The sequence below is a fragment of the Giraffa tippelskirchi genome, chromosome 3, assembly GCF_054371585.1.
Source record: "Giraffa tippelskirchi isolate mGirTip1 chromosome 3, T2T-mGirTip1v1.2.pri, whole genome shotgun sequence".
Classification (NCBI taxonomy): Eukaryota; Metazoa; Chordata; class Mammalia; order Artiodactyla; family Giraffidae; genus Giraffa; species Giraffa tippelskirchi.
Genome location: NC_137277.1, coordinates 14,768,272 through 14,793,944, shown reverse-complemented (window position 1 = coordinate 14,793,944; position 25,673 = coordinate 14,768,272). Strand labels below are relative to the sequence as shown.

At 51.8% G+C, this 25,673-nt stretch overlaps 2 protein-coding genes across 19 annotated transcripts in view; both read right to left on the bottom strand.

Annotated features, from left to right (window-relative positions):
* Positions 1–500: 500 nt before the first annotated feature.
* On the bottom strand, positions 501–13,851 carry LOC145541095 (angiotensin-converting enzyme-like protein Ace3). 10 transcript variants are annotated; one of them, XM_081576629.1, is made up of 15 exons: positions 13,539–13,851; positions 13,306–13,442; positions 12,741–12,899; positions 12,388–12,475; positions 12,065–12,208; positions 11,113–11,304; positions 10,898–10,995; positions 10,646–10,818; positions 10,122–10,345; positions 9,853–9,997; positions 7,975–8,073; positions 7,454–7,576; positions 3,335–3,519; positions 2,405–2,838; positions 501–821 (listed from the first exon to the last, which is right to left on the bottom strand). In XM_081576629.1, the coding sequence occupies exons 1-14, from the start codon at positions 13,675–13,677 to the stop codon at positions 2,420–2,422; spliced, it is 2,325 nt and encodes a 774-aa protein (XP_081432755.1). In that variant the 5' UTR covers positions 13,678–13,851; the 3' UTR covers positions 501–821; positions 2,405–2,419. The 10 variants fall into 10 exon arrangements, with proteins under 10 accessions (XP_081432755.1, XP_081432760.1, XP_081432764.1 ...); XM_081576634.1 differs by having other exon boundaries at positions 2,405–2,470; XM_081576638.1 differs by lacking the exon at positions 3,335–3,519 and having other exon boundaries at positions 2,405–2,470.
* A 9,662-nt stretch (positions 13,852–23,513) lies between these two features.
* Positions 23,514–25,673, bottom strand: part of LOC145541091 (angiotensin-converting enzyme) — a 41,856-nt gene continuing 39,696 nt past the window's right edge. For 7 of the 9 annotated variants that reach the window (XM_081576553.1, XM_081576554.1, XM_081576552.1 and 4 more), the window contains 3 exons: positions 24,551–24,673; positions 24,099–24,286; positions 23,514–23,932 (listed from right to left, as the gene is read on the bottom strand). In XM_081576553.1, coding sequence (XP_081432679.1) covers positions 23,703–23,932; positions 24,099–24,286; positions 24,551–24,673 — 541 coding nt within the window. In that variant the 3' untranslated portion in view covers positions 23,514–23,702. Of the gene's footprint in view, positions 23,933–24,024; positions 24,287–24,550; positions 24,674–25,673 lie in introns of all 9 variants that reach the window. The other 2 variants (XM_081576557.1, XM_081576560.1) reach the window with 2 other exon arrangements.

Here is a 25,673-nt window from a genome sequence, read left to right as displayed (position 1 = left end):
CCTTTTGCCCATCCTTACCAACTGCCCTCCAACTGAATCCCAGTGCCCATGCAGAACTCCTAGTGGCAAGACCATCCAGGACCTGGTACTAAAAGCACAGGGAATATGCAATGAGGCGCTTTTTTTAGACGCCTGAGAGCTCTTAGCATACAGATACTGCTTGGGAGAAGAACAGATTTAAAACCACATATTAGCAAGTGACCACTGATAAAAGTGTCTGAGTACTGGTTGAAAATGAATACAATAGAATAAGCAGATGGGGATGGGGTGAGGTTTACTGAAAGACCCTTCTTGGAGAGGAGTGGGAGAAGGAGACCACTCTTCACTGAGCATCTTGGTGAGCTTGAAGCTTTGCAGAGGGTCCAACAGCCAGTTTGGAGCCAGCCTTGGAGGGCAAGCATTCAATAGGGCATGCACTTTAGGCGAAGGCCGATGATGGAATAAGTGCAAGGGGCTGAGCTGGGAGGTGGGAGAAAAAGGGAATGATAAAGACCCTCAGATGCCATTTTGAACATCTAGATTTAATTGATGGACAACCAAGTTGTTAAGCAGTTAGACATGAAGGAAATATTCCAGTGAAAGAAACTTTACAATGGCGAGTGGGGGAGGGAGGATGGACAAGGAGGCTCAGTGAGAGTTTTGCTGGAGTCCAGGTGAGAGGCTTGGAGTCTTGGGCTGGGTGTACCTTTGCCATGCAGAGCCACAATGCTTGATGGGGATCTCGTTGGCCACTGTGGCTGGGGGATGGGAGGGCTGCAAGTGTGGCCTCCTGGGGGGGCAGAGTTGTCCTGGCTGGCCCCGTGTCGGTGGGGATAGGCTGGCTGTGGAGGAAAGGTGGGGCTGTTTCTCATGGGCTCAGGCACGGGGTGCTGAGCTCTGAGGAGGGATTTGGGCAGTAGGACACTCATTCACTCACTTACTCACTCACTCAAACATTTTCCAAATCCCCACTGTGTGCCATGGCCTGTGCTGGCTACAGATGTTTCACTGTGTCCTGACCTTACAGAGCTGACAGCTAGTAATGAGGACAAATAAGGACATTACAGCAAGGCAAAGTAACAGCAGTGATGGAGACATCAAATGAGGGTGCTCTGGAGCCTGCGGTCAGAACAGAAAGTGCTTGGACTCTGCCAGAACTCAAGAAGACCTCTTGAAACCTGGGCAGGGGTAGGCTCCATGGAGATCTCAGCCCAGTCCTGTACCCTGATCCCTGACTTCTGGGCTCAGATCCTTAATCTAGAGAGAGCCAGTCCCATCTCTTGGCCACCTTCCCGCTCGCTCAACTGCAGCCCTGATGCCTCCTCTGTGGTTTCTGGCTGTAATGTTACTTCCTCTCAAGGTTCCCCTAATTTCCGACAGACATTGATTTTCAGTCTCCCTGGGGGCCCCTGGGGCCTCAGTCCAAACTCAGTAAGTTCCCATACATTGGGTGTGGCACCCTTGTGTTAGACAGACCCAGGCTGAAAAGAAAGGGCAAAGAGGGGCAGGAGCAGAGGCTTTCCCTTTCTCTTCCTAGGCTTGTCCCTAGAGCACTCATTCCCCAATGTCCTCCTTAAAGCTCTCCCTCCCCATCCTCCCCTCCCACACTGAGCCTGGAAAGGTGCTGTTTGCCCTGTGCTCAATCCCCAGGGCAACAGGCCAGGCAGCAGGTGTGTGTGTATTGAACAAGGCCATCTCTGGAGTGGAGTGGCTGGAGATGAGCTTTGTTTAAATATTGAAGAAATCAATCATTAATCAAGCCTGGCTGGGTGCCCAGCTACCCACTGTCTGCATTTGGAAGGGCCTGGCCTGGGGCAGGGAGGGCCACAGGGCAGTTTGTAAGGCTACTTGCATCTCAGACAGCTGACAGGCAGCTTCTGGGGGCTGGATTATGCAGCCCAACACAGAGCCTGCCAGTATACAGAGTTCAGTGCTCATGAACTGAGCACTGATGAGTCGCACTGTGTACTCATCATGATGACTCTCATCATGATGAGTGTCTGGTTCTACTTGAATGCATTTTATAGAGGCACTGAAGCAGTGTCCTGTTTCTAACCATGGCAGATACTCCTTGGGTATTGCAGCCCCTGTCCAGCCCCACAGTAGAGTTTCTGAAGAAAACATCATATGAAGAACCAGTTTTGGGGTGAGGGGCTGGTTTGGAGGGACACAGCCCTTGGGTCACTAAAACTATGGATCCTGAACCCCAGGAGAAGGAAGCTGGTCTGGAACCCAGGGCAGACATGGAATCACACAGTCACTCGTGCACATGGCCTCACATACATGAGTTCACAAACGCACAACTGCCCATGTACCCAGATCTGCCACGCTTGCACCCAATAGCAGTTGGGTGCTACGCATGCAAGCGGTCCCCTCCCCCATCCCCTCTCCATTTGGCCACCCTCCTCCTGCCCCCAAATCTCACTAGTTGCACTGGTGTCTAGTCCCAGCTCCCCCATTCATCTCTCATCCACGGAGGCTTCCTGTTGTGCTGTGTGAAAATCCGAATGATCAGGCCAATGCAGCACAGCATCAGGAGGAGGCAGAGGCCCAGCAGCATCCACTGTCTCTTGACAACTTGGCGGGGCTCCATGGCTATGCCCAGGAAGTAGGTTTTGGATGCTGGCTCGATGGCGTCCTGTGACCTGGGGCTCTGTGACTGGGTGCCCTGTGACCGGGTGTCTTGTGTACTGGTGTCTTGGGTCAGTGAGCTTTTTTCCAGGGTGTACAGCCTGCGGCCCAGCAGCAGGACTGCCAGTAACATGACAAAGCTCAGGGCCAGCAACGTCCACTGCCCAGATTTGACCTGGTCAGTGTTCAGCTCCATCCCCAGGAATGTTGCTCTGCCTGTTTCTCTTTCTGTGGAAGACACAGGAAACACCTAGAGCAGGTGAAGCTGGGGAGGGTGCCTCGTGGTGACCAGAGGGGATCTGACGGCCATGGGCCTTCTCCCCCAGTGTCTGGCACCTAACCTTCCAAAGGTGAGGGCCTTGCCCCGGAAGGAGGGTAGGAAAGAGGAGCAGGAGGAGGAGGAGGAGCAGATGGCATAGGTAGGGCCATGTACTCCATGGAGCCCAGCAGTGGCTCCACGCAGGGTCAGGAGGTAAGATGCCCACCCCGTGCTCAGATCCACCCTGCAGTCTAGCCGGACAGTGGGCAAGGAAGTCTCTAAGCCAGTGGCTGGGGCATGGGCTGTGGTCTTGGCTGAGGCTGCATCAGGTGCAGACAGGGTCACACTGCAAGGTCCTTGATGGGTGAAGGGTGAAGGCTGGGCTGTGGTAGGGGCTGGCCCAGGGCAGGCTAGGGTCAGGCCTGGAGTTGGAACAGAGGTGGGACAAGGGTCAGATCATCAAACCTTCAAAGGAACAGGAGAAGTCTGGCCAGCCCAGTATCTCCCCCTGCTGCACGTTCTCAGTGACCAACCAGTTCAGCAGGGGCTTGAAGTAGGTCATGAGGGCCTTTGCAGACACCTTGGTCTCCCCAGTCATCTTCTCCAGGACCTCCGGCCAGGGTCTGCTTGAGCCCAGCTTCAGGACATCTCTGGGAGGGTAAGTATGGCTGTGAGGCTATGTGGGGGCATCGGCTGATGCTGCTGGGACCCCTCAGTATGCCCAACCCCACCTTTAGAGCCTGACTTTGCTAGCCAGACTCTCCCAACAGATGTTCAGCATAATGGATAAAATCACAAGCTTTGTATGGAAGAGGCCAACACAATACTGTAAAACAATTATCTTCCAGTTAAAAAAAGAGAAAAAGAAATCTCAAACTTTGAAATAATACTAACCTGTGTTTGAATCCTGACTCTGTGACTCAGCAGTGGGACCTTGGGCAAGTACTTAACCTTTCTGAATCTCAATTTCCATATCCATAAAATGGAGAAAATAACAGTACCTACCTCTTAGGGTGGTTGTGTTGACCAAATAAACACAATTCTGGGAGCATAATTAGATAGGCAATAAATGTCTGATTACTATTATTATTATTACTAGTACTACCACCGTGAGGATTACTATTATCCTGGACTCAAATAAGCCTAAAGTCATGAAACACACTTTCCCATGAGGTGCTCAGTGTCAGTAGAGAGACTGCTTTTCAGTCCCTTCCCGTCTCCCAGGGAGTGTTTGGGAGGATTAGCGAGACTACAAGCGTGGGATGTGTTCTGTGCACTGCCTGAGGAACTGCAGAAATGTCAGCTGTCTCGAGGTCACCCAGTGCTCGGTGGCAGGGGGTCTAGCCTTAGGCTTGGCCCATGCACTCAGGTAGGGGGACAGCGTGCGCTGCAGCCAGGGCTCCGGGCTCCTCCACCCCAGCGTCCCCCGCAGAGGCAGCAGGAGGTGTATGTTGATACTTCTCAACCTGCTTCCCCAATCTGACCTGGAGAGAGGTGGGGCTGAGAGGCCCAGAGGCCTAGAGTATGAAATCTAGGCTATCAAGACTCAGGTTCAAGACCCAGCAGTGCTAGTTATGGGCTGTACAACCACAGACGATCAACTTAACCTCTCTCAGCCTCAGCTTCTTCATCAGTAAAACTGGCCCCCATTAATACCTGCATTTCACTGTGGTGAGGATGAAGACACATAATGGCAGCAAAGAGGGCTTTGTAGCTTGCAAAGTCTTATATACACGGCTTAATAAACAAGTGGGGAAGAATAAGGTGGGGAAACTAAAGGTCAATAGATCCATGGCAGAAACCACTGGGGGAAAATGTAGTTAGGATCCTAGAGAAGTGGGGGAGAAAAGTCATCAAGACAGAAAGGAAAAAAACCAAACGAAATCCCATAACTACTTTCAGGTAAGAGGATTTTATCAAATGGCAGGTCCTGTGAAAAAGGAAGGGAAAGTCTCAACCACTGAGAGTCTGCCTACTCAGAAATAGTCCTTCGGACTGGATGGGACAAGAGATTTGATGCGGGCAGCACATGAGACTTGCAAAGGTGACACCTGGGCACTGCCTGGAACCCTCAACTCCAGGGTGGCAGAAATGGGCCCATGGACAGGATCAGGTCCTCATGGCTGGTTGGGTGAGGCAGGGGAATTTGGGAACTTGGACCAGGTCCACTTCTACCTTCCATTCCCAGTGGCACCAACCTAGAGGCTGCCCCAGCGCGATCACACTTAGGAATATGAGTCAAAAGTAGCAAAATCAAGTTTTAAGCTCTATTAGGGAGAAGAGCAGCCAAGAACCTTGCCCTTCCCCTTCTCACCCGCAAGTGCTTGCCTGCCCCATCCTTCCACAAAAGACCTGGAGATGACTGGCAAGGCCTCAGCATGCTTTGATACCAAGTCAGACCCTGGGAGCCTTATATGTCCTGGGTAGAGAGGGGTAGGGAAGTGATGAGAAAGACTGAGGTCAAATGTCTCACCGATCAAGTGGGATAAAGGCTCAGAGTCAAAAGTGAGTTGATGCTGGGCTTCCCTCTTGGCTCAGTGGTAAAGAATCTGCCTGCCAGTGCAAGAGACACTGGTTTGATCCCTGATCCAGGAAGATCCCTCATGCTATGAAGCAATTAAGCCTGTGGGTCACAACTACTGAGCCTGTGCTCTAGGACACAGGAGCCGCAAGTACTGAATCCATGTGTCACATCTACTGAAGCCTGAGCACCTAGAGCCCAGGCTCCGCTACAAGAGAAACCATGGCAATGAGAAGCCTAATCACCACAAACAGAGTGTAGCCCTCCTTGCTCCCTACAACTGGAGAAATTGAGTAGCAACGAAGACTCAGCACAGCCAAAAATAAATAAAATTATTAAAAAAAAAAAACTTAAGAGTACTCTTGAAAATATCCAATGAATATTAAAGTGTATTTTTTAAAAAGAGTTGATGTATAGAAAACAGAAGTCTGCTATTTCTTGTACTCTTGCATTGAGGGGCAGAGTTCCCTCCTTTGTCCCCTGGCAAGACCTCCTTACCCTCTTTGCATGTTCACCAAATCCCTTTCCTGTTGCACCAACTCCTTTCTTGGCATGTGGTATTGATTTATCCTGTGGCCCATTGCCCCCTGCTGGATGCAGGGCAGGCTGTTTGGCATGTGCGCAGGTAAATGTTTGCTGAATGAATAAATGATGGGCAGCCAGATACATGAATACAGGGAGCCGAGAGGCCCCTTCTGTTCCACACATTCTGAGAAGCTCAAACCTGGGCAGTTGACTAGAATAAATCCCAGGAGTATGAAAAGATGAAAAGCAAATAGACTAGGGAGACAAGAAGGCATGTCAGGTGCAGCCCTCCTGGGAGCAAATGCAGGGATCAGTCTTGCAACTCTGTCTGGCCTTGTGGGTACTGACAAGCTGCATGGTGGAATCACGAACATGCTCATTACATTTGCAAAGGATGCTAAATTATTGTGGATAATTATTAGGATACTAAATAGTGGCTTTGTTCATCCTCTGGGAAACCAGGAATAAAACTCAACATGATCTTGACTGATTATGGTAATGGACCTACTGAAATCGGTTGAAATGCAATGAGAAAAAGATTACGTCAGTGGGGCGGGCTCCATATCCCCGAGACTGGAGTGCTGATCTTGGGACCAGAGGACCCAGGTCTAGCTTCACCAGAACAGCACCCTTTATAACTGATGGAAGCAACAGGGTGGAAGATAATGTGTTCTGGAGTCACTTGGGGGCTCAAAGCATGATTCTGCCACTTCCTAGATCAGCAACTTGCAATAATACCTCTCGGAGCTTCAGTTTCATCATTTATGAGATGTGGATAATAAAATCCACTTTGCAAGTTATGAACTGCTAACGTGAAACACTGCAAGCGTGCTTGTTAGAGAGCCAGCCTGTGGCAGTAAAGGCTTCCAGCCCAGGTCAGCCTCTCACCCCACTCCAGGTTTCCTTCAGGGCCAGAAACCTGCACCACAGAGGCAAGGATGGAAAGGATGGGCTAGACACCAAGCGCAGGGAAAAGAGACTGCGTGTAGGGAGTCAAAGTAGACCACAGGCCGATCAGAGCGCGCCAAGAGTTTGGTGCAAAAGCAACCTGGATCAGCCTGGGAACTGGGTGCAGGCACCTCCGAGAAAAGACAGGCAAAGCAGAGTGCACCCCAGGGCGCATCAGTGCTGCTGAGACGCTAGGCAGGCACCTTGCAAGGAAGGAATAAGGGGATTCAGATGGAAGATGGAGGCAGAGGCGAGACCCCAATACTGGCTTCCCATCTGGGACAGTTCGATTCACTGACGACGTGAGCAAGTGCGCGCATGCATGCATGCGTGTGTGCCGCGTGTTAGCAGAGGGGCTAAACCATCTCTCTGAGCACAGGGGCTACATAAGAGGAAATGGGCTTTTATTCATATAGGAGAGACTGTAGTCTCTCAGACTCTGTAGTCTCTCGTAGTCTGACAGAGAGAAGAACTTTCACTAGAACATAAGCTCTGTGCAGGGGACCCATGGTGGAGCCAGGTGAGGAGAGGGTCCTGGGGCAGGCTTCCAGCAAGGTGGGGAAGGACAAGGGAAGGGGGAGAGCACTCACTCCAGGAGCTTCCCAGCCTCCTTGGAGTTATAGATGTTGCAGCGGTGCAGCGGCCCTATGTGGCCCGAGGCCTTGCAGAGTGCTTCATGGAACTGGAATTGGAGCACGAGGCTGAGAAAGTACCTGGGGAGAGAAGGCGAGGCCGTCTAGGGGCACGGCAGGGGTGGGCTCGGGTCAGCGGTCACCGCCAGGTAGGCTGGCCCTGGGATGCTGCAGGGTCTCTCCTTCCTAACTTTCTGGACTTTTGCACCCCATCCCCCCTCCTGCTCACCTCTCGGGACAGCAGACAGGCTTTCCCATCACGCTGCCCTCCGCAGGGGAGCTGATGTGAAAGCCCAGTGTGCTCAGGACAAGGCCCTCAGGAGGTGGTGCCATCCGACCACCGGAGGAGGTGGGGAAGCGTGCGGGGGTGGGGGTAGGACATTAGGGTCTGGGGCCTTCCTGAAAATCCTCCACCTGGGTCCTGTGTCTCCCAACCCCCAGCCTCCAGGCCGGTTCTGCTGGAGTGGCCCAGACCTTACCGTATGTAGGGCAAGCTGGCAGAGATGTGGAACTTGGCGCCTGGATCAAAGTCCTCCTCTGTCCGAGGGACAGGAGGGCACAGGCCCTGGTACTTCAACCTGGGGGGTGGTGTTAATCGGGGGCTTGAAAGTGCCACCTGGTAAGATTTCCAGAGCCCTTTTCCTTCTGAAGCATTTGCATAGCTATCAAAGCGACTTGGCATGAGGAGGACACTTAATGCATTTTATTGATTAAATAAATGAGTTGAAAACACATGGGATTGGGAATCAGAGAATTAAACAATTACAGGAGTTAACATCGAGCACGTCCTCTCTGCAGGAACTGTGCCGAGTTCTCCACACCCACTCCCTCAACACCATCCTGGCTCTGGGGACACGGGAGGGAATGCGCTAGGCAGGGTCCCTGCTTTCATCCTAATGATGGGGGACGGCCATGGACCAACCACCCAAGTGGTTTCATCTGGTAAGAAGTGCTGAGAAGAAAACACAGCACCATCCCTGTGGTATCAAGGAAAACCGAGGCTTAGAGATAAGGGAGTTGGTAGCAGGACGAGGTAGAGTTGTGGGCAGACCCGGGTCACTTCCGGCTTTGCCCCTCTGAGCTGTGTGACTGTGGGAAAGTTACTGGTTGTTACTGAGCCTGGTTGTAAAGTGTTGTCTGTGAAATGGGCATAACGTGAGCCATCTTTGGGGTGGACGAAGTCTATGAAAAAGCTCGCCGTTTCACATCGGCCCACTGGAGCCCTGAACAGTCCTCACGGGGAGGCTCCTCTCTCATCCATGTGGTTCTGTTCAAGGACCAGGGAGTCGCCCCCTCCCTCAGCCTCTGGTCTCCATCACTCAGGGGGTGGTGGGTGTGGCTGAGAGATGAAGGGAAAGTCCAGATGGCTGGTGGGGGTGCCCTTGGAGGGGGCACAAGGTCAAGACTCTGCCAATCCCCCCAGTGAGGTCCGGTCCTGAATTCGGGGTGGGAGTTGGAGGGTGAGAGGACAAAGGGGGGCACCCCTCTCTGCCATCCTTGGATGGCAGTGTGACCGCAGGCTGGTCACCTGCTCTTCCTCTGGGAGTGGCCATGGGTTGTTGTAAAGGTTCAAATCAGCCTAAGGGCCTGATGCAGAACTGGTGGGCCCTTCGGGAGCACCTGTGGCCGGCAGACCTGAGCTGATCGGTCTGAGGCCTGGTGGAGAAGGGGAAGCCCTGGCCACGGGCAATTATTATCCAATCTAACAGCCAGGGGTCAGTGATGGGAAGGACATGGGTGCCCTTCACTCAAGACTGATGCTGCCCGACTGCTGGGGGGCTCCTTCACTGCCAGTTCTGCCCACAGACAGGCCTGGGGATGCTCAATCAGAGGCCGGTGTGTGTGTGTGTGAATAACAGGAAAGGAGGCAGTGGGCTTGCCCTTGTCATATGAGGGCTCTCCACCAGAAGGAAAGAGCTCAGACCCCAAACACTCTTCTGCTGGACCCATGATAGGCAGAGAAGAGAGGGGAGGGGTAGGAAGGCCTGCCTGGTGGTCAGCATCCCGTTCTTGGAGGGCCCAGGTGCGACCACCAGGTGAACTTGCCGGCCTCCCAGGATTCCCCGACGGGCTACGAGCCTGCTCAGTGCTGGTGCTAGATTTGACACAATCCCCCAAGACTCATGCTCTGGCCCTACCCACTTCAGCAGGAAGGCTTTTGTCTGGTGACAACAGACAGCCAACCCCACCCCAGGGCTTCCCTGTGGTTGTAGATTAGCAGCATCACACGCCCAGCTCTGCCCCGAGAGGTGAGACGGCAGTGCCCTTTGGTAGCAGGCGGTCCCCCTTGAGAATGCCCCAAAAGCCCACCCCAGTCCAGGGGCGGGCAGAGGGGCCCGACTGGTGGTCCTCCCCACCTGAGGTTCCACCACTCCTGGTTGTACACGGCCTTCTCGATGGTGCCATCAAAGACCTTCCAGCGAAACAGGTCCATCAGGTAGGCAAAGGGGATGAAGGCGATCTTCTCCAGGGCAATGCTCATCAGGAAATTGACCTCCTCCTCTGGGGAAAGCGGGGAGCAGTCAGGAGGCAGCTCTGGTTCCGCCTCCCCTTGGCCTTGCCTGGGGGCCCCAGCTGCGGCCCCAGGTCTGGGAGGGCCTCCTATGATCCTCCTGGTCCCCATCACCTTTGTCCTGGTGCTGTTGGCTGAGTAGGCCTCTGTTGAGCAGGTGCTTGTGGGAGAAGGCTGAGAGGGTGACCACCGACCCCACGGCCTCCTCGAAGGCTGGGTTGGCGCCTGCGCGGAAGATCACCGAGAGGTTCTTGTATTGCAGGAAATACTGGATGTGGCCCATCTGGTGGAAGATGGACAGCAGGTCTTCTATGGTCACTTCGGTGCACTTCTTTATCCTAGGGTTAAAGGGCAGGGGTCAAGGAGCATGGGGATGCCCTGAGAGAAGGAGAGATTTCCCTATTCAGGCTTTGTAAAGGGACTGGGTGGTCGGGCTGGAGACCAGCAGGGCCTTGTGCTCCTGGCACTCCAGGCGCCACAACCGAGCAGCGGCCAGGCCCTTGGCTTTCACACTCATCTCCCCCAGGTGGCCGGCTCACTGCCCCCTACCCCCGGCTGTCGCCTCGGTGAGACAGGCAGACAGGTGGAAAGCAGAAGGAGCAGAGGAAGGGGGGTGATACCGGCCACAGAGTGAGCACCTGAAGTCCTTCCCGTTGTAGAAGTCCCAGGCAGACGCGTGGCACTCCACCTCCCGCCCGTCAGTTGGCCTTTCCATCATGGAGTTTCTCCAGAACTCAGGAGGGGTGGAAAGCAGCCCCATGGAGGTAAAGAATTTTTCAGCCTCTTGGAACATCTTCTCGGGCTTCCAGTGCTGTGGGGAAGAGGAAGTGTGTGGGGCCCCGCCCGGGGGTTGTGAGGTGGGCAGGGCAGACCAAGGCCCGAGCGCCGACCTGGCCTTGCATGATCTTCGTGATGTCCTCGGGGGGCTTCTCCGGGAAGGGCAGGGCCAGGTCTAAGATGTTGACCCAGGACTGAGCCCACATGTTCCCTGGAAGAGAAGAGGAAGGGTTAAGAGGAGGCAGGAGACAGTCTCTCCCCACCGACTGAGTGCCTGCTCAGGAGGCCTTCTCCACCTGCCCGCCTCTGCCACCAGCTGGGGCTTTACCCAGGATGTGGGCAGGGATGGGCCCCCTCAGGTCGATGAGCTCAGGCCCATAGAAGCGGTAGAGGGACCGGCGCACGTAGGCATGCAGGTTCAGGTAGAGCGGCTGCAGCTCTTGAAACAGCTGCTCCAGGTCTTCCTGCAGTGAGTCGGACTCGTACCTGGACCGCCACAAGGCCCCCATGTCTTGGTAACCTAGGACAAGGCAGGGGGCTCAGGGGTGACCCCCACCCACCCTTCAGCCTGGCCTGGCTGGCAGAAGACCCAGGCACCTGCTAGGGAAGCCAACTGACCTCCTAGATCCTCGAGGTCTTTATCTGCCAAACAGGAAAGACACCCCCCCAAGGTCACCATCCGTATAGGATGAGAGTGGGACAGAAAGGCACTTAGCAAACACACACTGAGCATCCTCCGGGCCTGGGCGGACTGGGTCTGCTCCTCTCTCACCACCTGGGGCCCCACCCACCTAGGCTGCCTTTCTTCAGAGCCTCCCGAGGACTTCGTGTTGCCCGGCTTGCTCCATCTTTCAGGCCTTGGATGAATGTCAGCGAGGCCCTCCCCGCCCACCTGGCTGAAACAGGGTCCCTTCTTCTCTCTCTCTGCAGCCCCATCCTTCTCAGCACTCATCCTGGGTGGTGACTGGAAATGAGCATCTGTCTCCCAGAAGCCTGTAAGTCCGGGGAGGGCGGGCATCTTCCCCGATTTTCCACCTGTGCATGCTCAGACCCTCCCCAGCAACGGCACTCCCCAGTAGTAGTGCTCAGTTGCTGTTTGTGGATCCACATGACGAGTGAGCCACCTCTAGGCTTCCCAGCGGCAGGGCTCAGGACTCAGGGTTCCTGTCTCCAGGTCCTACCCAGATTGGCTTCACCCTTCCCAGCACTGCCCTGAGCCCCATGCAGGACGCAGTCTACCCAGCTGGATGGGCTGGCAGGAGTCAGGTGAGGGCCCTCACCATTGAGCTTCGCAGCCTTGTTGCTGAGCTGCACGTAACGCTCAAAGGTCATGCGGAGCTGGCGACCCACGGCATCCCGCCAGCCCTGCCAGGCCCACAGCAGCTCCTTCTGGTCCCGGGAGGTGGCCATGACTTCTTCGAGGTCTGTACCCAGAAAAGGAGCCGAGGTGGGACCTCACTCCAGCCGGCCTTGTGCCCTCTCCTGCCGTGGGCAGCCCCTCCCCAAGTGTAGCTGGGACTGGGAGGAAGGTGGGAGTTGGGAAGCTCCTGGAAGGGGGTGTGCTGAGACTCTGGGGTGGGTGGGGGTGGGCTTGGGTGCTCACCAGGCTCCAGGGGCAGGCAGGGCCCTTCATTCAGGCAGACCTGGGCCATGCTGTACGTCGTCTCCATATAGGCCAGAATCTGGTTGTACTGGGGGGACAGGTGTCACCCAGGGCAGGCCCGTAGCCATGGGCCCACCCCCAGCACTAGTCCCACCAGATGGGAAAGGCAGGCCTGCCACGGCATCTTCCCATCTTCCCACTAGCCTCTGCTCACCTCCCCCACCCACCCAGAGGAAGCTCTGGCCCTGCCCACCCCCAACTTCCTTCCAGCCCCAGGCAGCTCCCCACCCGGTGGCCTGCCTACCCCTGGGGTGGGGAGCATGTGCCTGGAGACCTGGGGGCTTGTCCATCACCTCTCGGAGCTCCTCCTTGGGCAGGGCTGCCTTGTCTACGTTCAGCAGCTTACTCAGCATGCGCTTCACGTCCGAGTCCTGGAAGTTGGCGATCTTAAACAGGCGGGCCCGTGTGCCAAAGTACAGCGTGTGCTGGGACTTCTCCACATCCTTGTACAGCTGGAAGGACGGTCACCATGTTTGTCGTGCGAGGGTGAAGGAGAGGGTGAGGGTGTCACATTGAACTCCAGGGCCCAGCCCCACAACCTCCTTCCAAAGCCCTTTTAAAGGGTTTGGAGTCATTGAAACTTTGCTAAGAGGGAGAAGGGAAGGAAGCTGGCCCCTAAAAGCAAACAGGTGATATTTACAAGAGGAAAGAAGCTAGAGGTTCTAGCCCAGAGAGCTTTCAGGGCTCCAGGAGGCCTAGAGCCTGACGTCTGTTCTGACATGTGCTTTGGGGCTTCCCTCTCTCATCTAGCTCTGGAAGAGGGGCAAAAGGTGTGATTCCTTGCCCCCCAGCATCCCTTCACCATGACCCCTGAGAAGAACAAGGGGAGAAGGGGTAGGGGTGGAAGTGGTACCACACCATCTCCTCTTGATTTTTCTTGGTGATGTTGGTGACATAGTTCCAAGTGGCCTCCATGAACTGGTTCCAGACAACCTGGGCTGTTCGCTCATAAAACTGCAGGAAGGCCTTTGCCATAGTCTCATTGTAGAGCTGGTCTGCAAGGAAGGAGATGGGCATCAGTTGTCCTGGGAGGGGCTGCCCCTTCCTGGTCCCCTAGTCTGATCCCACGCTCCTTTGGGTCCCAGCCCCACCTGAGTGCTGGTCACTCTGAGCCATGGCACAACAGAAGAGCACAAGTAGGGAAGGTCCAGGGCAAGTCCATCTTGTTCCCATGACCAAGAGAACAGCAGAGCTGGAGGAGACTGTGGCCCAATCACGGTCCAGCTCCATATTGTGACATCAGGGGCTAAAGGGTCAGCCATGGAATGTCAGAAAGGGGGAGGCTCCACCAACTTCTGGCCCAACTGTCCCCATTTTACAGGTGAGGAGACTGAGGTCCAGAATGGTCTAGCCGTACTACCTGGTTCACACCAGGTCAGTGGCAGAGCCAGAAGGACAGCCAGGGCTCTTAATGTCTAGACCCGAGCTTGTCCCACTCTTCTTGGTCACTTCTCCCTGGCATTGTTGCCACCCTTGATCTTGACCAGGGATTGATGAACCCCCTCCCTCCACAGGCTGGCATTACTTCTGAGCAGGTGAGTGGGAGGATGGACGAATGGATAGACGGAATGGATAGCCGGAAGGGAAAGACGTTTCTGGGTCTCTGGATTCTGGAAGCACAGTTGTCTCTCCATGTTCTTCTGACTTGACCACCTATGTCCACATTTTTTGGCCTTTTTCTCTCTTGAGGGATGTATGATCAAACCCAGGGCTCCTTCCCTCTTTCCCTGTCCTTACACCTGTTTCCCAAGGGAGAGGCCTATATCATGAGTTTGCTGTCGGGGGCACAGAAGGTAAGGGGCCATGTACCAGGATTAAAAAAAAAAAGTCCTTTTTGGTTGCTTGGTTATTATTTGGTTACTATTATCTTCATGCTATACGTGTCACCCTCCGGACTTATTTATCTTGCAACAAGAAGTTTATACTTTTTGACTGCCTTCACCCATTTCACCCACCCACCCTTGCCTCTGGCATTCACCATCTCTGTATCTATGAGTTCAATTTTGTTTTGTTTTGTTTGGGGGAGTTTTTAGGTTTCTTACTGTTGTTGTTGTTGTTGTGCGTGCTCAGTTGCTCAGTCATGTCTGACTCTTTGTGACCCCATGGACTGTAGCCCCTCAGGCTCCTCTGTCCATGGGATTTCCCTGGCAAGAATACTGGAGTGGGTTGCCATTTCCTCCTCCAGGGGATCTTCCTGACTCAGGGACTGAACCCACATCTCCTGTGTCTCCTTCATTGCAGGCAGATTCTTTACTGCTGAGCCACTGGGCAGGCTTTTGTATTTTAGATTCTGAGTGTAAATGAGATCATGCAGTATTTGCCCTTCTTTCTCTGACTATTTCACTTAGTATAATGTTCTGAAGTTCCATCCATGTTGTTGCAAATGGCAAACTTTCTTTTACATGGCTGAATAGTATTCTTGTGCGCGTACATGCACACGTGTGTGTTTGTGTATGTTACATTTTTAATTTGCATCAGTGGACACTTAGGCTGTTTCCATATCTCAGCTATTGTAAATAATGCTGCAATGAACATGGGGGTGCAGCTATCAAGACAGTAATTTCATTTTCTTTGGATACATACCAAGGGGTGGTATTGCTGTATCATATGGTAGTTCTTTAGGCACTCTGTCAGATCTAATCCCTTGAATCTGTTTGTCACTTCCACTGTGTAATTGTAAGGTATTTGATTTAGGTCATACCTGAATGGTCTAGTGGTTTTCCCTACTTTCTTCAATTTAAGTCTGAATTTGGCAATAAGGAGTTCATGATCTGAGCCACAGTCAGCTCCCGGTCTTGTTTTTGCTGACTGTATAGAACTTCTCCATCTTTGGCTGAAGAAAATATAATCAATCTGATTTCAGTATTGACCATCTGGTGATGTCCATGTGTAGAGTCTTCTCTTGTGTTGCTGGAAGAGGGTGTTTGCTATGACCAGTGTGTTCTCTTGGCAAAACTATTAGCCTTTTTGCCCTGCTTCATTCTGTACTCCAAGGCCAAATCTGCCTGTTACTCCAGGTGTTTCTTGACTCCTTACTTTTGCATTCCAGACCCCTATAAGGAAAAGGACATCTTTTTTGGGTGTCAGTTCTAGAAGGTCTTGTAAGTCTTCATAGAACCATTCAACATCAGCTTCTTCAGCATTACTGGTTGGGGCATAGACTTGGATTACTATGATATTGAATGGTTTGCCTTGGAAATGAACAGAGATAGTTCTGTCATTTTTGAGATTGCAACCAAGTACTGCATTTCAGACTCTTGTCGACTATGATGGCTACTCCATTTCTTCTAAGGGATTTTTGCCCACAGTAGTAGAACTGTGAAATTCCAGATGTTCAAGCTGGATTTAGAAAAGGCAGAGGAACCAGAGATCAAATTGCCAACATCGGTTGAATCATCGAAAAAGCAAGAGAGTTCTAGAAAATTATCTACTTCTGCTTCATTAACTATGCCAAAGCCTTTGACTGTGTGGACCACAACAAACTGTGGAAAATTCTTCAAGAGATGGGGATACCAGACCACCTGATCTGCCTCTTGAGAAGCCTGTATGCAGGTCAGGAAGCAACTGTTAGAATTGGACATGGAACAAGATTGCCAGGAGAAATATCATTAACCTCAGATATGCAGATGACACCACCCTTATGGCAGAAAGAGAAGAAGAACTAAAAGAGCCTCTTGATGACAGTGAAAGAGGAGAGTGAAAAAGTTGGCTTAAAGCTCAACATTCAGAAAACTAAGATCATGGCATCCGGTCCTATCACTTCATGGCAAATAGATGGGGAAACAGTGGAAACAGTGGCTGACTTTATTTTTGGGGGCTCCAAAATCACTGCAGATGGTGACTGCAGCCATGAAATTAAGGCGCTTGCTCCTTGGAAGAAAAGCTATGACCAACCTAGATAGCATATGAAAAAGCAGAGACATCACTTTGCCAACAAAGGTCTGTCTAGTCAAAGCTATGGTTTTTCCAGTAGTCATGTATGGATGTGAGTTTGACTATAAAACTGAGCACAGAAGAATTGATGTTTTTGAACTGTGGTGTTGGAGAAGACTCTTAAGAGTCCCTTGGACTGCAAGGAGATCCAGCCAGTCCATCCTAAAGGAAATCAGCCCTGAATATTCATTGGAAGGACTGATGTTGAAGCTGGAACTCCAATACTTTGGCCACCTGATTCGAAGAACTGATTCATTGGAAAAGATCCTGATGCTGGGAAAGATTGAAGGCGGGAGGAAAAGGGGATGACAGAGGATAAGATGGTTGGATGGCATCACTGACTCAATGGACATGAGTTTGAGTAAACTCTGGGAGTTGGTGATGGACAGGGAGGCCTGGCGTGCTGCGGTTCATGGGGTCGCAAAGAGACACGACTGAACTGAACTTAACTGAGCAACTGAACTGAACTGATTGTAGTTCTATTTTTAATTTTTTTTGAGAAACCTCCATACTGTTTTTCAAGTAGCTGCACCAATTTACATTCCTACCAACAGTGGACAAGCGTTCCCCTTTCTTCATATCCTTGCTCTCACTTAATAGTTCTTGTCTTTTTGATAGTAGCCATTCTAAGAGGTGGAGGTGATGTCTCATCGTGGTTTTGATTTGCATTTGCCTGATGACTAGTGATGTTGTGTAACTTTCATGTACTTCTTGGTCATCAGTACATCTTCTTTGGAAAAAAGTCTATTCAGATCCTTGCCCATTCTTCAATCAAATTTTTTCTGTTGTTGTCTGGACTTCAATGAATTCTTCATGTATGTTGAATATTTAACCCTTTATCAGATAGTATATGATTGCAAATATTTTCTCTGAGGCTGGGAGTGGCCTTTTCATCCTGTTGATGGCTTCTTTTGCTGTGCATGAGCTTTGAGTTTGACGTAGACTCATTTGTTGATTTTTGCTTTTGTTGCCTTTGACTTTAGTGTCAAATATTAAAAAAAATCTTGGCTAAGACTGATGTCTAGGAGCTTACTCCCTTTATTTTCTTTTAGGATTTTTATGGTTCCAGGCCTTACTTTGAAGCCTTTAATCCACTTGGAGTTGATTTTTGTTTATGGTGTAAGACAGGGGTCCAGTTTCATTCTTTTGCATGTGGCCATCCAGTTTTCTCAACACCATTTATGAAGACAGCATCCTTCCCTCATTGTATATTCTTGACTTTTCTGTCATAAATGTAATGACCATATACATGTGGGATTATTTCTGGGCTTTCATTTCTGTTACATTGATCTATGTGTCTGTTTTTATATCAGTACCAAACTGTTGTGATTACTGTAGCTTTGTAATAAAGTTTGAAATCAGGAAGTGTGATGTCTCCAGCTTAGTTCTTCTGTCTCAAGATTGCTTTGGCTATTTGGGGTCAGATATAGTATTTTTAAAACTGCAAAATACAGAGCTGAGATGGAAAGCAAGAAAAGGGACTATTCAGATGCCTGGGAGACAAAGAGGGCTCATGTAGCAGTGCATGGGAGCCCATGTGAGCAATCAAAGTGCATCCATGCCCAAAGGGCTGCAGCATCAGCACCTACCTGAGAATAGTCAGCCACAGTGGAAGTAATGCCTCCATCAAGGGAGCCAGCAGATAGCTTCTTTTCTAAAAGGACCCTGCAAGAAACAACCATGAAACCAACCCTGAGGTCACCATCACAACCTGGTGTGTACATGGGAAGTGTTCCCCTGTGGAAGGCTCTTTCAGTGAAGATGGCTCATAGGTCAAGAATACCATGTACAAGAAGAAATCCAACGCAGTTAGTGTTAGTAATGACCACCACCATTAAGCATTGTACAGGGCTTAATTTTGAGGGCTTTTGGGATATGAAGCCTCACAATAAACTACGAGGCAGGTACTGTGATCCAGTTTATAGATGAGGAAAAGGAGGGACGGAGAGGTTGGGAAATTTGCTCATAGTCACACAGCTAGCAAACAGTGGAGGTGGGACTCAAATCCACATAGCTTGGTTCCAGAGTCTGTGCTAAACTCCAGACACAGGCATGGATTAGACCACACCCAAGGAATGACAGGCATTAGGGAAATCTGAAAGGGACTTAAAATACTAGGCTTCATACCATCTGCAAAAATAAACTCAAAATGGATTACAGACCTAAATATAAAGGCTATAAAACTCTTTGAAGAAATCATAGCGGAAAAGCTTCATGACATTAGATTGGCAATGATTTCTTGGAAATGATACCAAAAGCATAGGTAAAAAAAGAAAAAACAGACAAGCTAGACCTCATTAAAATTAAGAGCTTTTGCACATCAAAGGACACTAACAACAGAGTAAAAAGGCGAGCAACAGAACTGGAGAAAATATGTGCAAATCCTAGATCTGATAAGCGACTAATAGCCGGAATATATAAGTTCAGTTCAGTTCAGTCGCTCAGTCGTGTCCGACTCTTTGCGACCCCATGAACCGCAGCACGCCAGGCCTCCCTGTCCATCACCAACTCCCAGAGTCCACCCAAACCCATGTCCATTGAGTCGGTGATGCCATCCAACTATCTCATCCTCTGTCGTCCCCTTCTCCTCCTGCCCTCAATCTTTCCCAGCATCAGGGTCTTCTCAAATGAGTCAGCTCTTCGCATCAGGTGGCCAAAGTATTGGAGTTTCAGCTTCAACATCAGTCCTACCAATGAACACCCAGGACTGATCTCCGTTAGGATGGACTGGTTGGATCTCCTTGCAATCCAAGGGAGTCTCAAGAGTCTTCTCCAACACCATAGTTCAAAAGCATCAATTCTTCGGCGCTCAGCTTTCTTTATAGTCCAACTCTCACATCCATACATGACTACTGGAAAAACCATAGCCTTGACTAGACCTTTGTTGCAAAGTAATATCTCTGCTTTTTAATATGCTGTCTAGGTTTGTCATAACCTTCCTTCCAAGGAGTAAGCGTCTTTTAATTTCATGGCTGCAATCACTATCTGCAGTGATTTTGGAGCTCAAAAAAATAAAGTCTGACACTGTTTCCACTGTTTCCCCATCTATTTGCCATGAAGTGATGGGACCGGATGCCATGATCTTAGTTTTCTGAATGTTGGGTTAAGCCAACTTTTTCACTCTCTTCTTTCACTTTCATCAAGAGGCTCTTTTAGTTCTTCTTCCCTTTCTGCCATAAGGGTGGTGTCATCTGCATATCTGAAGTTATTGATATTTCTCCTGGCAATCTTGATTCCAGCTTGTGTTTCATCCAGCCCAGCGTTTCTCATGATGTACTCTGCATATAAGTTAAATAAGCAGGGTGACAATATACAGCCTTGACATACTCCTTTTCCTATTTGGAACCAGTCTGTTGTTCCATGTCCAGTTCTAACTGTTGCTTCCTGACCTGGATATAGGCTTCTCAAGAGGCAGATCAGGTGGTCTGGTATTCCCATCTCTTGAAGAATTTTCCAGTTTGTTGTGGTCCGCACAGTCAAAGGCTTTGGCATAGTCAATAAGGCAGAAATAGATGTTTTTCTGGAACTCTCTTTCTTTTTCGATGATCCAGAAGATGTTGGCAATTTGATCTCTGGTTTCTCTGCTTTTTCTAAAACCAGCTTGAGAATATATAAAAAGCTCCCCAGACTCAACAGTGAAGAAACAAACAAGTCAATTCAAGGATGAGCAAAGGACTTCACTAGATATCTTTCTAAAGATCATCTCTAAATGGATCATAAGTACTTGAGAAGATGTCCAGTATCACTAATCTTTAGTTCAGTTCAGTCACCCAGTCGTGTCCGACTCTTTGCGACCCCATGAACCGCAGCATGCCAGGCCTCTCTGTCCATCACCAACTCCCGGAGTCTACCCAAACCCATGTCCATCGAGTCGGTGATGCCATCCAACCATCTCATCCTCTGTCGTCCCCTTCTCCTCCCACCCCCAATCCTACCCAGCATTAGGGTCTTTTCCAATGAGTCAACCCTTCGCATGAGGTGGCCAAAGTATTGGAGTTCCAGCTTCAACGTCAGACTTCCAATGAACACCCAGGATTGATCTCTTTTAGGATGGATTGATTGGATCTCCTTGCAGTCCAAGGGACTCTCAAGAGTCTTCTCCAACACTAATCATTAGGGAAATACAATTCAAAATCTGAGATACTAGGATGGTTGTTACAAAAAAACCCAAAAAACAAAACACAGAAAACGTCAAGTGATGGCCAACACATGCGGAAATTGGAACACTTGTGCACTGCTGATGGGACTAAGATGGTGCAGCCATTGTGGAAAAGAGTATAGAATTACTTTGTGATCCAGAAATTTCAATTCGGGATGTGTACCCAAGAGAAGGGGACTTGAATAGATATGGTGATGGCTGCACAATAATTGAATATACTCAATGCCACTGAACTGTATACTTCAAAACAGTATGGGGATTTCCCTGGCAGTCCAGTGGTTAAGACTGTGCTTCCAATGCAGGGGGTATGGGTCTGATCCCTGGGCGGGGAACTAAGATCCCACGTGCTGTGTCATGGCCAAAAAAAGGTTAAATGGTAAATGCTAGGTATATATTACAGCAATTTAAAAAAAAATGCAGGTCTTTAAAAGTATGAGAGAAGCAACAGGATCTGTGAAGAATAGACTTTTGTGAAGACACTGGAGGTCTAAAACGAGTAGAAGTGCAAAAATAAAAAGCATGGTTATTAAACTGGAAAAGTAGTCATCTCAATGCATAGGCTAAGATATAACCAGGGAAATCACTTGGAGCGCAGGACAGAGAGAGATGAGATACACGAGCGGGAATGAGGAGACAGAGAGGACAAAGTAGGAAGCTCCCAGCAGGGTCTGGCAGGAGTCCAGGAGAGGAGACTGAAGAGGATGAGGAGATGACAGCTGAACTTCTCCAGAACTGAAGCAAGCCCAGTCCCAGAGGGGAACGAGCCCACTGCACTCCCACAGGGAGGACGTCCAATGGTACAGGAAGGAATCGTGAAGAACGTCTATCCGGCTCGCAGTGAGCTGCTCTGGGCGGTTTTCTCCATCTCTCCAGGGAGGGGCTGGTCTAACCTTGCCCTTCCAGCTCTCTCTCGGTCTGTGACTTGAGGGGATGCTTGAAGTGGGAGGCACATATGAAGCAATCTTTATCAGGAGATGATGATCAGGAAACTAGGCACCAGGAATTTTTACATTATCTCATCTGACCAATTGCAGCGATTGTGAGAGGGTTCATAAGAACCATCATAGGAACCATCTCACAGGCGTGAAATTGGAGGCTCCAAAAATGGAAGCAAGTTGCTCAAGGTCAAGTTCAGAGGTAGGATTTGACTTAGGCCTAATCCAAAGTCAGTGGATTCCCTATAGAGCCAGAGTGGGCAGCATGAGGCAGGGTGCGGAGATTGGACAAACCATCATGACTTCTGGCCTGCGTGGATCAGAGCTGGTCCCTGACGGACAGCCTCAGGCAGGGCTCAGCTGTCAGATCACTAGGAGAAAATGCTGCAACGGCCCCTCTTCCTGTTGTCATCACCTCCTCAGCTATCTCCCAGGTAGGCATGGCCTCACCTCGATCATCCAGAGGCAGAAACAGGGGTCTAAACGTTTTTCATATTTCAAAAACCCTCGTGGATAAGGCTGTTAAGTCTTCTTTGCAGCTCAGACCTTTGAGTGCTGCCCACAGGCTCTGACAGGCAGCAGGAACCCCTGCAGCTTATAAAGATAGGAAGGGGGTCATATGACAATGACCTCTGTCTGCCAAACAGCTTTTGAAACATCAGGCTGGGGAGGGGGGTCATTAAAGAAGTCTTGTGTGGCAGAAGTTTTGAAACTATTTAGAGGCTATGTTTATAAATTCCACTGTCTCAAGTAATCATAAACTTCCACCCTCTTGCAAATCCGGAGTGCCTCAACTCCACATCCTGACCCATGGAATAGATCTGCATGATTGCGTCTATGTGCCACACACACACAAATACACACAATCACAAACACACACACACAATCACAGGCACATAAACACAGACATGCACACACAATCACAGACACAGAAACACAGATACACACAATCACAGACACAAGTACACGCATGATCATACTGACACCAACACAGACACACATACTAACAGAGACACACAAACACACACAGATACACACACACACACTGACACAATAGCAGCTGGAGACTGGCGGGGGGCAAAAGCTGTGAAACTAAAGGATACTAGGGGGACAGATACTAGGGTTGGGCCAAGTTTTATCTGCAAAGCCAAGAAGAGGCGCAGGACCAAGGGTCCTCCCAGGGGGACCAGGCTTTGGCCAGGTTCTAGGTTTGGCATTTAAATATTAAGAAAAAGACAGTCTATTTAGGCTAACTGGAAAAAGGTTACACAGCTGTAAATACAGTGTGATCAGACTTAAAATATGTGTTGAGAAAAAAAGCCTGGAAATACGTACACCAAATGTCAACAGTGCTTATCTTCTCTTGGTGTTGATATAAAGGGCTTTTCTTTATACATTTCTGTATTTTCTAGATATTCTACAATAAACATCTAGATAAAAGATTTTAAAATGTCCCTCAAAATGATACTCCCTCAAAACCAGGCTGGCCTCTGAGGAAGGCTCGGGGTGACAGTGTGTGCTGGGGGCATGGGCAGGGGTGGTCCCCGCAGTCAATCCCAGCTGGGGCAAAGGGTCCTGACGCTGGGCCCGGTGGGCAGTGCTCCAGTGGCTCTGAGCACGTGTGCGAGTGGATATGGAGCCAGTTCTGTACCCTCAGCCAGCAAGGCGCTCCCCCTGGGGAATTAGAGGACAGCCAGGAGCCTTCCGTCCGGGGGACTGGACCATTTATGGGAATAGCTGGGGCAGGGCTCCAGCAGCCCAGAATGTCTGCTCCCTTTTGTCGCCCAGAGCCCTCCTGGGCCAGTGCCCAGGCCTGGCCAGGCCTGCCTGCCACAGCAGGACAGGGGCCAGCTAGCTGGGCTGGAGGGAGGACTGGCCTGGGCGCTGGGTGGTGCTAGGGCCGGAGCTCGGGGACATTTTCCAGCCTCTTCTTGGAAAGAGATGAAGACCCCTGAGAAGTGACCCCCTTGATTGGCAGGAAGCAAGAGAGCTTCCTGTCCTTGTCCTTGGCTTCCCCGTGAGGGACACAGACGCCGATGGGAAGGCAGGACCTTTAATTGTATCCACAGGGAGACGGGGAGCGGGTTCCATGTGAGGGGGCCTGGTCTCCGGGGACCAAGGGGCAGGGGCCATGGTGGCTCGTGGTCTGGAGGACTGGCAGGGGGAGGGGGCAGAAGGAGGAGGAGGGGGCTGGGGTGAGCAGCTCAGGGCCCCTCCTCGGCCTCCTCTCAGGAGTGTCTCAGCTCCACCTCGGAGCCGAACTGGGGCCCGTGGTGGGGCCGGCGGAGGCCATGGTGGCGGATGCTGAAGAGCCGCTGGGTGAGGCCCAGCGTGGCCACCAGCAGGGCGACGCCCAGGAAGAGCAGCACCCACTGGCCCACGCGGGCCTGCTGCTCCTCCAGGTTCAGGCCCAGGAAGTTGACATGGCTGGAGCCCTGGAAGGTGCTTTCCAGGCGAGCTGGGTGGGGAGGAACAAGAGTGGGCGCTGGGCCAGGCCAGGCACACCGCTGGCTTCCCAACCCTGAGTGCGGAGGCCGGACTCCAACCTGCCTTCACTTGGGAGGGCCCCAGCCCTGAGCGAGCCCCGGGGCTGCCCTAGGGCCCAGGGGGGTGGGTGGCGGTACCCGAGTTTGGCGTCCAGTTGTACTGAGGCCAGCCCAGCTTCTCCCCATGCCGCTCGTTCTCTGTCACGAGCCAGTCCAGCAGCGGCTTGAAGTAGGTCATCATGGCAGCAGCCGACATGTTGGACTGGCCCGTGATCAGCCGCATGGCTTCAGGCCACGGCTGACTGAAGCCCAGCTTCATGGCATCCCTGCGGGAGCCCCAGGAGGGGAACCGAGTCAGAGGGACAGGCTGGGAGGCTCCCTGCCCTCCCGTCCCAGTCTCACACCGGCTCTCTCTACCCCACCTCCCAGCCTCCGCTCCCTCCTGGGACTGAGAGGCCTGGGCAGGTCTGGGGCTCTGGGGAAGGGGTCACCCGGGCCTAGGGCATGGTAGGTGTTCCCAGAAGAGCTCCACTGGGAAGTAGGTCATCGTGGGGAGGACAAGGGTCAGAGCAAGGCCAGAGGAGACTCACGCCAGGAGCTTCCCAGCCTCCTTGGACTGGTAGATGTCACACTTGTGCAGGGAGCCCTGGTGGCCCGCCGCCTGACACAGTGCCTGGTGGAACTGGAACTGGATGACGAAGCTGACGAAGTACCTGCAGGAGGGCAGGCGAGGCCTGGGGCGGGGGCTGGGGGCAGCGCCTCCGAGCCCCAGCCACCCTGCCTCCCGCTGCCTGCCATGACGTCAGGGTGAGCCCCTCCTGGCCTGCAGAGTCGTCCAGGCCTCCTTCCCCACTTCCCATCACAGGGCTGCCTCTACATGGAGCATCTTGGGAGAGCCTCTCAGAGCTAGGGATGCTCATGGGCGAGGCGGGGTGGGGCAGAGACCATCAGAGATGTGGCGGGCTGCTCTGGACACAGAAACGACATCTCTGTCCCTGAGGTGTTGCCTACAGGGTCATGCCTCTGACCGGGCAGGGAAGCCAGCCCAAATGACCTCCTTTATCCCAAAGCAGTGGGAATTCCCTGCAGAAGTCTGCTGGTCAAGGAGGGGCAGCCTCTCTGAATGTGAGGAGGTTTTCAATGTCCTGAACCAGCAGTGCAGACGGGAAGGCTGGGCGTAAATCATGTGGACTGTCTTTCCTGGCCTTTCCTGTATGTGCTTTGCCAAAGCTGCTGGTCAGAATCTGGAGGGTGATCCCTTTGCCCGCTCCCTCCTGGAGAATTATCTGTGCTAAGCCCGGAAGCTAGTCGTCACATGGGCTGGCTTCTGTGTGAAAGTGAGTGCCAGCTCGGGGGCTCAGAAGCCCGTTGGGAAGGCAGGCGGATGGGTCTCTCTGCAGGTCACCCTGGCGCACTGGCTGGTCAGGTCTGCGTGGAGGTGCCTTTGACTATCCTTGGCTCCCTGCTCCCCCCACTGCTCCCTGGAGCCTCTGAGCAGGCTTTCTCTTCCTTCCTGGACTCGGGCACAGGGCTCACCCACCTCATGCTTATTTATTAGGTCCTGACTGTGTTGACATTGCACCAGGTGCTGGGGTGGAAGGCTGGGCATGGTGGGCATAAGCTCTCCTTCACTGGCCTTCCGGGGAGCACAGGGGCCCTCCGCCCCAGATCCCTGCCTCGTGGGAGGGCTCTGGCTCCTCTCATCACCCTTCC

What these genes read in the sequence shown, in the direction of transcription:
- LOC145541095 (XM_081576629.1), bottom strand. Translation starts at nt 13,677, where the DNA reads ATGGAGCTGGACCGTGATTGGGCCACAGTCTCCTCCAGCTCTGCTGTT. An exon ending in CCAAGGAGGAGCTCCGAGAG is followed by an intron (nt 12,476 to 12,740) that starts GTGATGGACAAG and finishes CTGTCCCCCCAG; the next exon opens with TACAACCAGATTCTGGCCTA. An exon ending in CAGGAGTGGTGGAACCTCAG is followed by an intron (nt 8,074 to 9,852) that starts GTGGGGAGGACC and finishes ACCACCCCCCAG; the next exon opens with GTTGAAGTACCAGGGCCTGT.